This window comes from Oncorhynchus keta, chromosome 28 (assembly GCF_023373465.1).
Source record: "Oncorhynchus keta strain PuntledgeMale-10-30-2019 chromosome 28, Oket_V2, whole genome shotgun sequence".
Lineage (NCBI taxonomy): Eukaryota > Metazoa > Chordata > Actinopteri > Salmoniformes > Salmonidae > Oncorhynchus > Oncorhynchus keta.
Window position 1 is genome coordinate 44458870 of NC_068448.1, and position 16255 is coordinate 44475124.

The window sequence follows — 16255 nt, forward strand, 5'->3', positions numbered from 1 at the left end:
ATTGGACTATACGATAAATGCTGGCGAAGTTAAATTTACCTGGCAACTTACGGAGTTGGGTAGCTCCTCATCCGGTTTGATCTTGGAGCGTTTGTGGTGCATGGGTTCCCCCGTGCTGCTCACCGCTGACTCACTGGTGGGTTTGGTCTGTGGGAAGAACCACAATAAAATCACTTAGTTCAAAATTAATTCCAACATACTATATGATAGAATGACCATGAAAGTTGAGCAGAAAATAACATTTACATGCAGTTGTATGACGACATCCTGTATGATACTGTTCTAGTTAATCCTACGACAAGGTAGCATAGTACAGCCTGTTGTCTAATCATTCTAGGTCATTGAATAAGCCAATGATTCTATACAGCAGTTTACTATCTGACCTCACCTTTGATAGACCTGACTCTGGCCTGAGAGCCAAAGGGGAGTTCCCTGTTACAAGGCAGGCGAGCCAGGAAAATAAATGAACTAGTAAAGCTGAACTGGCCTGGAAAAACAGGAGAGATTCCTTGGCTCGGATCTGTGCTACTGGCCTTCTCAGAATGTTTACTCAGGGGAATCTGGAATGTAATTTCCCCTTTAACTTCTTTGGGACTGGGGGGGCAGTATTGAGAAGCTTGGATGAATAAGGTACCCAGAGTAAACTGCCTGCTACTCAGGCCCAGTTGCTAATATATGCATATTATTAGTAGATTTGGATAGAAAACACTCTGAAGTTTCTAAAACTATTTGAATGATGTCTGCGAGTATACAAGAACTCATATGGCAGGCAGAAATCTGAGAAAAAAATCCAACCAGGAAGTGGGAAATCTGATGTTTGTAGTTTTTCAAATCATTGACTATCAGTGCCTATGGGGTCATATTGCACTTCCTAAGGCTTCCACTAGATGTCAACAGTCTTTAGAACCTTGTTTGTTTGATGCTTCTACAAACAAATTCTCCGGTTGAAACATTATTGAAGATTTCTGATAAAAAACATCCTAAAGATTGATTCTATACTTCGTTTGACATGTTTCTACGAACTGTAATATGACTTTTCGTCTGGACTTGTCCGCGCGTCGTGAGTTTGGATTGTGTACTAATCGTGCAAACAAAAAGGAGATATTTGGACATAAATGATTATCGAACAAATCAAACATGTATTGTGAAACTGAGATTCCTGGGAGTGCATTCTGATGAAGATCATCAAAGGTAAGTGAATATTTATAATGCTATTTCTGTTGACTCCACAACATGGCAGATATCTGTATGGCTTGTTTTGTTGTCTGAGGGCTGTACTCAGATTATTGCATGGTGGGCTTTTTCCGTCAAGTTGTTTTGAAATCTGACACAGCGGTTGCATTAAGGAGAAGTGGATTTAAAATTCCATGCATAAGTATTTCTGTAAATTGATGTGGCTCTCTGCAAAATCACCGGATGTTTTGGAACTATTGAACATAATGCGCCAATGTAAACTGAGATTTTTGGATATAAATATGAACTTTATTGAACAAAACATACATGTATTGTGTAACATGAAGTCCTATGAGTGTCATCTGATGAAGATTATCAAAGGTTAGTGACTAATTTTATCTCTATTTGTGCTTTTTGTGACTCCTCTCTTTGGCGGGAAAAATGGCTGTGTTTTTCTGTGACTAGGTACTGACCTAACATAATCGTTTGGTGTGCTTTCGTCGTAAAGCCTTTTTGAAATCGGAGACTGTGGATGGATTTACAACAAGTTTATCTTTAAAATGGTGTAAAATACTTGTATGTTTGAGGAATTTTTAATTATGGGATTTCTGTTGTTTTGAATTTGGCGCCCTGCAATTTCACTGGCTGTTGAAGAGGTGGGACGCTACCGTCCCACATATCCCAGAGAGGTTAACAGTGGGGCATCTTGACACTCGAGCCACTGAGATCCTGCTTATAGACACAGTGAAAATGTATTTATCCTATTTGGACTAGAAATATCAAATCGGTAAGGTAGTATATGATTCTGGTTGTTTCCTCAGAGCTAGAAAGAATTCTGTAATAGATTGAGAAGATACATTTACATAGTCAGCTCTCTACCTTGAATAAGAGATCTCATCCACCAACTACTTCATAGCTAGAAACAGCAGTGAGTGTGGATCTGTGTCATTAACATGCCACAAAGTAGCAAACTAAAATGTGAGCTTTAAATGCGAGCCCCCACATACAGTCGGAATGGAGAGACATTGTGGAATTCATCCATTCCATCTATTCCCATTTGAATCTCTGTTTCCTCCTGTGTGATTAATGGTGTCAGTGGTGGGATCCTATGCTAACAAGTCCCTTGTTGTTTCTCATGTGAAAAAAACGATGTTCAAGAACGACGTTCCCAGTCGAAAATAACACATCCAGGGGACCGGAACTCCCATGAGGCCAGAGCGCGGAGGGGAGCCTACTTCTACCTGTCTAAGCCTTGTATCTGTTTAGACTACCACGGACGCAGCTAGCACGTGGCTAGCACATGACAGTGCTATCTATCTATTAACTGTGATGATGAATCGCAGAGGCTTCTGATGTGGAGGAGTCTTACCTGTGAGGTGTCGTTAGAGATGACAGAGCGCTCTCTGGGTGTGAGGCCAGGAGGAGGAATGCCAGGGATGGGCCGCTGGGCGGTGAAGACCGGGGAGGGGTGGATGAGCGGCGGACTGTGGCCGAACGCAGAACCCACCATCCCTGTTTGCCGACCAAGCAGCTGCTGATGCATCTGAAGTGCCACGGGGTTCGGAGGGTAGGCAAAACTCAATGCCGGACTGGAGGGAAACAATATCACAATCAGTGTTAGGTAGACGAAAAAGGGTGAAACATAAAACATACAACAAGGTTTTGTGCAACAAGGCTTTGTGCAGACCCCCCTTTTCCATTATCAATATTTATAAAGTTAACAATTAATGTTACATTCTGATATATTTGAGCGGCAAATGCAATGGCAACGAGGCAAAATGAGGGACAATAAATTGTTCTGGCTAGCTCCTCATCTGACAGGAGATGTGATGCTCATGTAACACTGATTTTTATTTTATCTTTATTTAACTAGGCAAGTCAGTTAAGAACAAATTATTATTTACAATGACGGCCTACCCCAGCCAAACCCTAACAATGCTGGGCCAATTGTGCACCGGCCTATGGGACTCCCAATCACAGCCAGTTGTAATACAGCCTGGAATTGAACCAGGGTCTGTAGTGACACCTCTAGCACTGAGATGCAGTGCCTTAGACCACTGCACCACTTGGGAGCCCAAGGTAAATCCCTGGCAATGAATGTTCAGATTGTTAGCACTGTGAATTCATGCTGTGTCCCTTGCCAGGCTGCCTTTGTAAATACGAATTTGTTCTTAATTGACCTGCCTGGTAAAAGAAAAGTAAAAGAAAAATGTAAGGTTATACTTAGTTGGAAAATTCTGGTAACTTTCCAAAAATTCCCAGGATTTCCAGAAATCCCTGTTGGCGGATTCTCAGAATCAGAAGGGTATAAGCAGTACATCTGGGAAAATTTGGGGGAACCTTATGCAACCCTAGTTAAATAAACCCATCGCTCCACTGTAAAAACTCTATGACTGACAATGACAGAAAGACTGGGTTCTGTCAGAAATAAAGCACAATTATAACCTGCCTTTATTATAGCAACAGTATAATCGTGCCTATAATTTAGTATATATCTACAACAGCCACTTCACATTGTATTGTCTGCTTGCTAGCTCTCTCCTACTGTGAAAGAACTAGATCATGGATACCCTTCCTTTCTCATAGATCTACATTGAGGTGAGAGTGTTTACATCAAATCACATTTTGTTTGTCACATGCGCTGAATACAACTGGTGTAGACTTTACCGTGAAATGCTTTCTTTTTTACAAGCCCTTCCCAACAATGCAGAGTTTAAAAATAAAAATAGTAACACAATGTGCCAGTACCAGATCAATGTGCAAAGGTCGAAGGTGTTTGAGGTAGATATGTACATGACGGCAGGGTAAAGTGACTAAGCATCAGGATTATAATAAGACTAAAATAAAGAATAAAGAACTGAGTAGCAGCAGCAAATGATGAGTATAAAAGTGTGGGAGAGAGTGTGTGTGTGTGTGTGTGTGTGTGTGTGTGTGTGTGTGTGTGTGTGTGTGTGTGTGTGTGTGTGTATGTAGGTATGTGTGTTTGTGTTGTGTTGGTCTGCGTGTGTGTCTTATGTGTGTGGATTTTGTGTGTGAGTGAGTGTGTATATGGTTGTATATATAGTCTAGTGCGTGTGTATATGGTGTGTATATAGTCTAGTGAGTGTGTATATGGTTTGTATATATAGTCTAGTGAGTGTGTATATGGTTTGTATATATAGTCTAGTGAGTGTGTATATGGTTTGTATATATAGTCTAGTGAGTGTGTATATGGTTTGTATATATAGTCTAGTGAGTGTGTATATGGTGTGTATATATAGTCTAGTGAGTGTGTATATGGTGTGTATATATAGTCTAGTGAGTGTGTATATGGTGTGTATATATAGTCTAGTGAGTGTGTATATGGTTTGTATATATAGTCTAGTGAGTGTGTATATGGTTTGTATATATAGTCTAGTGAGTGTGTATATGGTTTGTATATATAGTCTAGTGAGTGTGTATATGGTTTGTATATATATTCTAGTGAGTGTGTATATGGTGTGTATATATAGTCTAGTGAGTGTGTATATGGTGTGTATATATAGTCTAGTGAGTGTGTATATGTTGTGTATATATTTTATTTTTATTTATTTATTTAGTTTATTTTATTTTTACAGGGACAGTGCACATTAATCAACGTTTCAGTAAAAGTGCCGGTTTTAGCCAGCCGGCTAATTTTCAACCGCAGTCCCTGGGCAGGTTATTAAAAACAATTACAATATAGACAATAGCACCATAGACATAGCAACATAGGACAAGCAAGACATAGCATACAGACAGAGCAACATAGAACAAAAAGCAGCAAGACAAAATTCATAAAAGCAACAAAGTGTTTCCACACCTCACAAGCTACAGACAACATGGAAAGTGGCAACACACAGCTAGGGACCATGTTCACAAATCTGATTGACCTTTAGCCATGTCTTCAAGCATTTTGTGAAAGTGTGATATGTGGTGCAGTTGTGTGTCTGATGGCAGTGTATTCCAGACATGGGAAGCTCTCACAGAGAATGCAGATTTACTAAAGGTGCTTTTCCTTAGGGGAACTATACAGTCACCTCTCATGGCAGACCTTGTGGATCTGCTGCCATATGTCTGGGTTTTCTGTTTAACAAAAATATTGAGTGGAGGGGGAGCCAGGCCATTAAGGATCTTGAATACAAGACATGCATCAGTGTATTGCACAAGATTTTCCCAACTCAAGAGCTCATGTTTTCTAAGGATGTGACAATGATGATGGCTATTGGGCTTCCTATCAAGCACTTTGAGAGCCTGTTTGTAGACAGACTGAATAGGTTTTAATGTTGTACATCAAGCTTGGGCCCAACTAGTCAAGCAGTATGATAAGTGGGGGAGTATCATAGATTTGAAGTACAGTTTTGCTACCTCTGTAGTCAAACAATTTCGTATAAATCGGAAATTAGCTAGATTGAATTTAGTTATTTGAATTACCTTTTTCACATGCTTTTTAAAAGAGAGGTTGGAATCAAGTATGATGCCAAGGTACTTAAAATCGGATACCACCTGGAGCTTCTCCCCTGACACATAGACATCTGGCTCAGTAGCATCTGTTGCCCTCTTTGTGAAGAACATGCAAACAGTTTTTTCACATTGAGATGCAAACACGAGTCACTGAGCCACTTTGTAACCTGGACCATTACAGTAGTGAGTTCTTGTGCAGCTTGTTGTTTGCTCTTTGCATGCACATATATCACTGTATCATCTGCATACATTTGAACTTCAGACCCAGTACAGACAGAAGGCAGATCATTAATGTACAGGCTGAACAGGAGGGGCCCCAGTATTGACCCTTGGGGCACGCCCACATCATAGCTACGAGTGGGCGACAGCTCATTGCTCACTCTGACACACTGAGTTCTGCCTTCAAGGTATGATTTCATCCATCTCAAGGCATCAGGGGAAAAGTTGAACTTGGACAATTTTGTGATGAGAATCTCATGGTTAACAGTATCAAAAGCCTTCCTTAGGTCCAGAAACACAGCCCCAACAGCACCCCCTTTGTCCATCTTGGACTTCACATTTTCCAGAAGAAAGCAGTTGGCCGTTTCTGTGGAGTGTTTCGCTCTGAAGCCAAACTGCATGGAGTGTAATGTGAAAGGGCTGTTGTTGAGGTGGGCAATCAGTTGTTCTGCTACACACTTTTCAACAACCTTTGACACCACAGGTAGTATACTAATGGGCCTGTAGTTACTCACGTCAGCAGGGTCGCCTGATTTAAAGATGGCCGTTATTATAGTCTAGTGAGTGTGTATATGGTTTGTATATATAGTCTAGTGAGTGTTTATATGGTTTGTATATATAGTCTAGTGAGTGTGTATATGGTTTGTATATATAGTCTAGTGAGTGTGTATATGGTTTGTATATATAGTCTAGTGAGTGTGTATATGGTTTGCATATATTCTAGTGAGTGTGTATATGGTGTGTATATATAGTCTAGTGAGTGTTTATATGGTGTGTATATATAGTCTAGTGAGTGTGTATATGGTTTGTATATATAGTCTGGTGAGTGTGTGTAGTGTCAGTGCAAGATAGTCAGTGCAGATAGTTTGCGTACTATTTCACTTACATCATCGGTGAAGTCAACATCCAAACCTCCCACTGCTCACCTTCACATAGGCTCTCTCTATAAACATAGGTAGCTCCAGGTAAACACAGTTCCTATGGTTCAATAGCAGTCACGTGTGGTGGGGCTCCATTCATCCTGCCTCCTTGATGCCTGCTCTCAGCCTGGCTCCATATGTCTGCTGATCTTATTACCGCCCGAGTGGAAATCAATGGGCCAAGACGCATTTGGGGGCCCATCTGCTTGTCATATCACTCATCAGTCTGGAGGCCCTATCATTGGCCCTGTCACTGGGGCCACAGAGGCATGTGATTGATCAGGTTGTCCTTCCAGATCGCTGATCAATGGTTACGAGTAGGGCTATGGATCTACCTCTCTCTAATTCTCCCTCTTTTGTTTTTCTCTGTCATTTCGGTGTGTATCAGGGGGGTGGTGTTTGGGAGAGTGTGTTGATGACTGACACATGCCACCGGGGACGCTGGGTAAATAGGGGGACAAGGCCCACCAGGAGGGGAGAAACACGTACGCACGCCCATAATAACCTCACTGGTCCACCACATCCTAATACAGCCCCCCACCGTCAGCAGAACAAAGTCCCACAAAAAAACATAGCCTCTGCCCCAGGCCCTCCGTCCCACTCCATCCCCATACCTACATCGCTCTTCAACGTTAACTTCTTGGATATAGGGGGCGCTCTTTTAATTTATGGATAAAAAAACGTTCCCGTTTTAAACAAGATATTTTGTCACGAAAAGATGCTCGACTATGCATATAATTGACAGCTTTGGAAAGAAAACACTCTGACAGTTCCAAAACTGCAAAGACATTGTCTGTGAGTGCCACAGAACTAATGCTACAGGCGAAACCAAGATGAAATTTCATACAGGAAGTGCCCCAGATTTTGAATGTGCTGTGTTCCAATGTCTCCTTATATGGCTGTGTATGGGTCACGAATGAGCTTAGACTTTCTGTCGTTTCCCCAAGGTGTTGACAGCATTGTGACGTATTTGTAGGCAAATCATTGGAAGATTGACCTTAAGAGACTACATCTACCAGGTGGCCGCTTGGTGTCCTCCGTTGCAATTATTGCGTAATCTCCAGCTGCGTGTATTTTTCGTTTGCTTCGAGGAGAAACACAGCTGCCACGAATGATTTATCATCGAATAGATATGTGAAAAACACCTTGAGGATTAATTATAAACAACGTTTGCCATGTTTCTGTCGATATTATGGAGTTAATTTGGTAAAAAGTTTGGCGTTGTAGAGACTGCATTTTCAGATTTTTTTTCTTAGCCAAACATGATGAACAAAATGGAGCGATTTCTCCTACACAAGTCATCTTTTTTGAAAAACTGAACATTTGCTATCTAACTGAGTCTCCTCATTGAAAACATCCGAAGTTCTTCAAAGGTAAATGATTTTATTTGAATGCTTTTCTTGTTTTTGTGAAAATGTTGCCTGCTGAATGCTAGGCTTAATGCTATGCTAGCTATCAATACTCTTACACAAATGCTTGTGTAGCTATGGTTGAAAAGCATATTTTGAAAATCTGAGATGAGTGTTGTTAACAAAAGGCTAAGCTTGTGAGCCAATATATTCATTTCATTTGCGATTTTCATGAATAGTTAACTTTGCGTTATGGTAATGAGCTTGAGGCTATGATTACGCTCCCGGATACGGGATTGCTCGACGCTAGAGGTTAAGCGTGATGGAGTCATACATTTGTGTGGAATGTTGGTTGTCTTTATCATCCCATACATTACTTTTTCCAGAAACCCCCATTGGAAATTATTCCTGCAATCAGGAAGGTTTAAACAGGAAATCATGGAATCCTCCAACCAAAATGTATTGAAAAAAGGTACTGGAATTTTGCAACCATGATCCCATACCTGATGGCCCCGGCCGAGAGGTGTCCGTAGGAGCCGCTGGTGGAGGAGCTGGAGCGGGAGTTGTTGAGGATGGTGACAAGGGAGTTGGGCGAGTTGCGGATCATGGTCTGCAGGTCAAAGCTGTGCTCCGACAGGGGAGAGATGGGCAGGGCCCGCTTCCTACTTGGCCTTGCCGTCAGCCTGGGGCTGGGGAACCTGGAGCCTGGAAGAGAGGAAGGCAGTAGAGTAGACAGTAGAGACATTAGACGCAAGAAGTTGTAGTCTACAGAACCTCTCTGGATAGAAACCTAGTATGTGAAAGAGATAGTGATTTATCTATTGTGTTTAATCAGATTCAATTTTTTGTATGTTCATTTGTGGCTTGACTTATTTTTCATAGATTTGAGTGCTTTTATAGCATTGTAGCCTACTTCTAATTTAACAATAGACAAACAGAGGGGTGGTAGAGTGAGCTTCACTGCCTCAGAAAAACTTAATTCAATCCAATCAACAAACAAAATGTCTTCTAACAAATGGCAAATTTGATTGAAAAAGTGAAACTGTCAATGGATGAACTTCATACAAGACAACATAGGGGTGCCTAGTGTGTCAGAGCACTTTACTGACTGGGTTATGGCAATCAAGTATCTAATCAAATCTGATGTGCCTCCTTATTCAAAAGCAGTCAATGTTGAATGGAAAAGTGGCTTTGAAAAAATACCAAGCAGCCAACAACACAAGATTTTTTCTCTCTCTCTCTAAACACACAATGAGATGCAATGTTGCCTTTTCACTCTGAGATGTCACAAGACAGGGGGAAAAACAGAAGGAAAAGTAAAGAAGCGAAGGGAGGAGAAAAAGGATAGAAAAGACGCTGAGGGGATGTTACGCTTTGTGAGTGAACTGACACAATGACTTTGTGACAGAGTAGGTCGGGAAAAAAATGTCAGCTGTTTTTTCTTTTTTCGTGGGCAAACAAAACCAGCTTACGCAGCCCCTGTACTCCCTCCCTTTTCCCTCCCTCCATCCTTTCTCCCTCCCTTAAATTCAAACACTCACTCTTGCCTGACACATCCAGCGATTACAGAGGCTTCCATTCACATGGAAATCAGCCGTATGATTGTGTGTGTGTGTGTGTGTGTGTGTGTGTGTGTGTGTGTGTGTGGTGGAGTTCCTGGCATACATACGCCTGTGTTTGGAGCATGGCGCTCCAGGGAGAGAGGAGGGAGGAGGAACACCCCTCTACATTGTCTCTGCTCTGGCCTCTTTAGAAAACCTGCCTCTCTCTCTTTAATGTCTCAGAGGGGATTTGGGGGGGCAAACACACACTCACACATACAAACACACAAATCCCCCTACGCACATACATGCATGCAATCGCTCACATTTGCCATTTGAGGAATTTGTTCCTTGAAATCGGACTCAGTTTTATCATCCAGTTGTACTGACACAAACACTGCATCTCACACACCTGCGATAACCACACTCCTCAATCAAACCTCTACCCCCTGGTTGACCTAAGACACGCCCTCCCAAACCATGCCCCCATACCTCTCTATGACAAACCTCCTAAAAACCACACCCCAGGTGAGGGACTGCCTCCACTTGTGGAGAGTTAGAACAGGGGAGGGGGTAGAAGAGGGTAGCTGTCCCATCACAGCTGGGCCTCCTGGGAGTTATGTTTATTAATGCTGCAGCCAAATGATAAATCGGCCAACCAGGAGGAGAGGAGAGGGAGAGGTAGAAGAGAGGGAGAAGGGAGCGCCTTGGCCCGTAACAGGGTAGCTGGAGTGTCCCTCTAATTTCCCTGTGATTTATGGACGGGACGGCTGGTTAGGTACAGCGTCATTAATTCACACGAACAGGACAGCGAGGGCCCAGACAGGCTGGACTGACTGGTGGCAGTAGAAAATAAACCAGGAGCCTGTAGCCCAAAAGCACAACAACTCCTAACCCACACAGCTGAGTTAGGGACACCTGAGAAGACCCTGGCCCTCTCGCAGCACAGCACAACTCCACACCCCTTCTCTCCCCCTCTCATTTCCTCCTCTCGTATCCTACACGATCATCATAACCAGTAATATGAAAACTAAATAGGACACAGCTATACTGTCCCTCAACAGGACTGAATAAAATAAAATACATAGGGTTCGAGCAATAGGACGGGATGGGATCTTTTTTTTCTCCCCAATTTCAGCTGCACCAATGTGTCGGAGGAAACACCGTGCACCTGGCAACCTTGGTTAGCGTGCACTGCGCCCGGCCCGCCACAGGAGTCGCTGGTGCGCGATGAGTCAAGAATATCCCTACCGGCCAAGCCCTCCCTAACCCGGACGACGCTGGGCCAATTGTGCGTCGCCCCACGGACCTCCCGGTCGCAACAGAGCCTGGGCGCAAACCCAGAGTCTCTGGTGGCACAGCTGACGCTGCAGTACAGCGCCCTTAACCACTGCGCCACCCGGGAGGCTGGATGGGATCTTTTGATCAGTAAGCCTATATTTTCCTCAGGTAAAAAAACAAATGATTCTGATGGGAAAATAGCCAAATAGCTATTTATATAGCGCTACCTAAAAAGCTAGCTAATAAGAATAAAAACATTACACAATAGGCCATTAAAGCCCCAAACAGCAAGGGCAGTGCTATTGTTTCATTAGTCTCTTTCCTAAACTAATTACATTGATGTGAATTAGACTGACTGAAACTATGCTAGCTACAATGCAACTAGACCACATTGACGACGCACTCCTTATGCCTTTTTTCTCCTCTAAAATCTATATATCACAAAGGAAGAGCTTTAAAGTGTTAATTTTCCTGGCCTGCGTGTGGAACACATTGCTGAAACGCAATGAGTTTACAGTGCCTTCCAAAAGTATTCATCCCCTTGGAGTTTTTCCTATTTGCTGCATTACAACCTGTAATTTCAATTTATTTTTATTTGGATTTCATGTAATGGACATACACAAAATAGTCCAATTTGGTGAAGTGAAATGAAAAAAAAGAACTTCTTTCCAACAATTCTAAAAAATAAAAAAAAAACAGAAAAGTGGTGCGTGCAAATGGATTCACACTTTGCTAGCCCCAAACAAAATCTGGTGCAACCACTTACCTTCGGAAGTCACATAATTAGTTAAATAGTCCACCTGTGTGCAATCTAAGTGTCACATGATCTGTCACATGATCTCAGTATAAACTCAGCATAAAAAGAAACGTCCTCTCACCGTCAACTGCGTTTATTTTCAGCAAACTTAATGTGTGTAAATATTTGTATGAACATAACAATATTCAACAACTGAGACAAACTGCACAAGTTCCACAGACATGTGACTAACAGAAGTGGAATAATGTGTCCCTGAAGAAACAGGGGTCAAAATCAAAAGTAATAGTCAGTATCTAGTGCTCCAGAGTACAGGCCTCGGTGTAACGCTCATTCCTTCGACGATAAACGAAAATCCGACCATCACCCCTGATGAGACTAAACCGCGACTTATCAGTGAATAGAACTTTTTGCCAGTCCTGCCTGGTCCAGCGACGGTGGGTTTGTGCCCATAGGCGATGTTGTTGCCGGTGATGTCTGGTGAGGACCTGCCTTTACAACAGGCCTACAAGCCCTCAGTCCAGCCTCTCTCAGCCTATTGCGGACAGTCTGAGCACTGATGGAGGGGTTGTGCGTTCCTGGTGTAACTCGCGTAGTTGTTGTTGCCATCCTGTACGTGTCCCGCAGGTGTGATGGTCAGATGTAACGATCCTGTGCAGGTGTTGTTACACGTGGTCTTTCACTGCGAGGATGATCAGCTGTCCGCCCTGTCTCCCTATAGCGCTGTCTTAGGCGTCTCACAGTACGGACATTGCAATTTATTGCCCTGGCCACATCTACAGTCCCTATGCCTCCTTGCAGCATGCCTAAGGTATGCTCATGCAGATGAGCAGGGACCCTGGGCATCTTTCTTTTGGTGTTTTTCAGAGTCAGTAGAAAGGCCTCTTTAGTGTCCTAAGTTCATAACTGTGACCTTAATTGCCTACCGTCTGTAAGCTGTTAGTGTCTTAATGACCGTTCCACAGGTGCATGTTCATTAATTGTTTATGGTTCATTGAACAAGCATGGGAAATAGTGTTTAAACCCTTTACAATGAATATCTGTGAAGATATATAGATTTTTACAAATGATCTTTGAAAAACAGGGTCCTGAAAAGGGGCCGATTCTTTTTTTGCTGAGTTAATATACACCTGTTCTGAAAGGCCCCAGAGTCTGCAACACCACTAAGCAAGGGGCTCCACCAAGCAAGCGGCACTATGAAGACCAAGGAGCTCTCCAAAACGTTGTGGAGAGGTACAGATCAGGGTTGGGATATAAAAAAATATCCAAAACTTTGTACATCAGATGGAGCACCATTAAATCCATTATTAAAAAAACTTAAAGAATATGGCACCACAACAAACCTGCCAAGAGAGGGCCACCCACCAAAACTCACAGACCAGACAAGGAGAGCATTAATCAGAGAGGCAACAAAGACACCAAAGATAACCCTGAAGGAGCTGCAAAGCTCCAGAGCAGAGATTGGAGTATCTGTCCATATGACCACTTTAAAACGTACACTCCACAGAGCTAGGCTTTATGGAAGAGCGGCCAGAAAAAAATAAGCAAACACGTTTGGTGTTCGAGACTCCCCAAACACATAGAAGAATGTATTCTGGTCAGATGAGACTAAAATGGAGCTTTTTGGCCATCAAGGAAAATGATATGTCTGGCGCAAACCCAACACCTCCATCACCCCGAGAGCACCATCCCCACAGTGAAGCATGGTGGTGGCAGCATCATGCTGTGGGGATCTTTTTCATCGGCAGGGACTGGAAACTGGTTAGAATTGAAGGAATGATGGATGGCGCTAAATACAGGGAAATTCTTAAAGGAAACCTGTTTCAGTCTTCCAGAGATTTGAGACTGGGATGGAGGTTCACCTTCCAGCGGGACAATGGCCCTAAGCATACTGCTAAAGCAACACTCAAGTGGTTTAAGGGGAAACACTTTAAATGTCTTGGAATGGCCTAGTCAAAGCCCAGACCTCAATCTAATTGAGAATCTGTGGTATGACTTAAAATTGCTGTACTTCAGCGGAACACATCCAACTTGAAGGAGCTGGAGCAGTTTTGCCTTGAAGAATAGGCAAAAATCCCAGTGGCTTGATGTACCAAGCTTATAGAGACATACCCCAAGAGACCTGCAGCTGTAATTGCTGCAATAGGTGGCTCTACAAAGTATTGACTTTGGGGGTGGTGAATAGTTAGACACTTTCAAGTTCTGTTCTTTTGTCTTATTTCTTGTTTGTTTCACAATAAAAAAATATTTTGCATCTTCAAAGTGGTAGGCATGTTGTGTAAATCAAACAATACATCCCCCCCCAAAAAGTATTTTAATTGCAGATTGTAAGGCAACAAAATAGGAAAAATGCCAAGGGGGTGAATACTCTCGCAAGCCACTGTATTACCAGCAATGATCACAGCCGATTGTGAAGTAGTGAAGAGGTAGCATAGCCATGGCATCTTCTCCCATTTGTTTTGTTTCACTCTATTAATCTTAAGTGTTGATACAGAAGAAAGAATTTCTTCCTGTGATGATGAATGGTGGGACATTCCAATTCCCACTTAATAGCAATTAATTTTCAAATAGGCGTGCAAGTTTGGCTAGTTTTAATTAGTTTGTTCGGAGGAATGGGGGGAAGGATGAGGGGGGACTTCACCCCAGATTTCCATGAAAGCGGCGGCTGGCTGACTAAATACCTTCTCATCAAAGAGAGAGGGGTGAGGCTGTCCGACCTTCCTTAAGATTCAGTGTGCATTTAATTTCCTATTTACACTTTAAAATAACTCATTAGCATAAGTCCTCTGCACAGGCAGGCCTGAGCCTGGCACATTAAGACAATGGCTCATTTAAATCATGTCAATTTAGAATCGCTAGCTAGTCCCTCCTCATTTGATAGGATTGTTGTTTTGCTCCATGTAAAACAGATTGTTGTATGGTGCAGGGAAGTAATGTTGTAATCTATCTAGAATACTCCGTTTTTAAAACACAAATACAGACACCCCCACCCCCCCACATACAAACAAAGTAATGAAATAGTCGTTTACAGTGTATCCCCTATATTCATTTAGCATATGATTGAAAAAAAAAAAAAATATATATATATATATATATATATATATATATATTTTGTTATCTTCAGCAGAGACACACTTTGGAATGGATAGTTGTTGGCTCAATGACTGGAAGTCTATGGGAACCGCTAGAATGTCATTGCACTAATGCTAGTAGCAACCCGCCCACCACTGCTGAAAAGAATCATAGGGGAAACACTGAGTTTGCATCAGTGTCTTAAACCCAGTGCAGTCAGACTTACTCTCCATGGCCTGTAGATACTCCATGTGCAGGGCGCTGCTGGTGGCTCCGGCCGTGGAGGCCACAGAGGGTAGGAGGTCCGTGTACGGGCTACGGTGGCCTGCCAGGAGAGCCATCTGGTGGTAGTACTCTGCTGTGGTCAGGCCTGTGTGAAGGGCTAAGGAAGGTGTGAGGAGGGAGGAGGGGGGAGAGAGAAACAGAGAGAGACAGGAGGGAAACAGAGAGAGACAGAGAGAAAGAGAGAAAGCGAGAGAGAAAGAGAGAAAGAGACAGAGAGACAGAGACAGAAACAGAAAGAGAGAGACAGACAGAGAGACAGAAACAGAGAGAGACGGAGAGAAAGAGAGAGACGGAGAGAAAGAGAGAGACAGAGAGAGAAAGACAGAAAGAGAGAAAGAGAGAGAGAGAGATGAGCGAGAGAGAGAGAGAGAGAGAGAGAGAGGAAGAGAGACGGAGACAGAAAGAGAGAGAGAGAGAGAGAGAGAGAGAGACAGAGAGGGGGCAGACATGCATGCATGTTAGGTGAGATAATGACTTGTATAACACAGCAGGAGAGGCCTGCAAAACTTACAACCGCTAAAAATATATGTAATGTAGTGAGCACATTAGCAACACTATCACATATAGATTGGAAGAGAACAGCTGTATGGGAAGCATGACTCTGAGGTAGTGTAATGTACTACAGGTCTGAAATGTGATTCCAAGCTGCTTACGGTACTCAGAATTTACACTACTGTATGTCTTGGTTTTAAATGTATCGTTCATTCATGCAGGTATGCATATCATATTTCATCCTATGTTGTTTGCCAATGGGTAAGTGTGTGTGTGTAGAAGGGGTGTTAGGGGGTGTGTGTATGTGGAGGACGTGTGTGTGTCCCTGTCCCTCTCCCCCCTCTGAATATGCCTCTCCTTACAACCTCTTCCCTTAGTTATAGAGCGCTGTAAGTCCTTGAACCGTATCCTAAAAATAAACATCTGGCATTGTGCTTCCATCTGTATATATCCCAACCAAGAAAAAGACAGAAATAGTGGGAGAGAAGAGAGAGAATAAAAGACTGACACTGTGGTTTTGGATGCATATATGGAATCAGTTCAGCCCCACAAAGTGTTTTCTTCCCATTTTAAAGAAAGGAGAGAAGAAATAAATAAATAAAACGCAGGATGAAAAGATCTCCTCAGAAGGCCGGCCTGTATGCCTGGCAATATGCATCGCTGATTGGTTCAGAGAATGAAAGAAGAAATTTCCAAATTAATTTGATT

General features: G+C 42.7%; 1 protein-coding gene across 1 annotated transcript in view; it reads right to left on the bottom strand.

Moving 5' to 3' along the window:
• The window catches only part of LOC118361463 (transcriptional activator GLI3-like), a 161483-nt gene that overhangs the window by 15603 nt on the left and 129625 nt on the right, over positions 1-16255 (bottom strand). The window contains exons 6-9 of the mRNA XM_035741417.2: positions 14997-15152; positions 8626-8827; positions 2543-2762; positions 40-147 (exon numbers count right to left, since the gene is read on the bottom strand). Coding sequence (XP_035597310.2) covers positions 40-147; positions 2543-2762; positions 8626-8827; positions 14997-15152 — 686 coding nt within the window. The remainder of the gene's footprint in view (positions 1-39; positions 148-2542; positions 2763-8625; positions 8828-14996; positions 15153-16255) is intronic.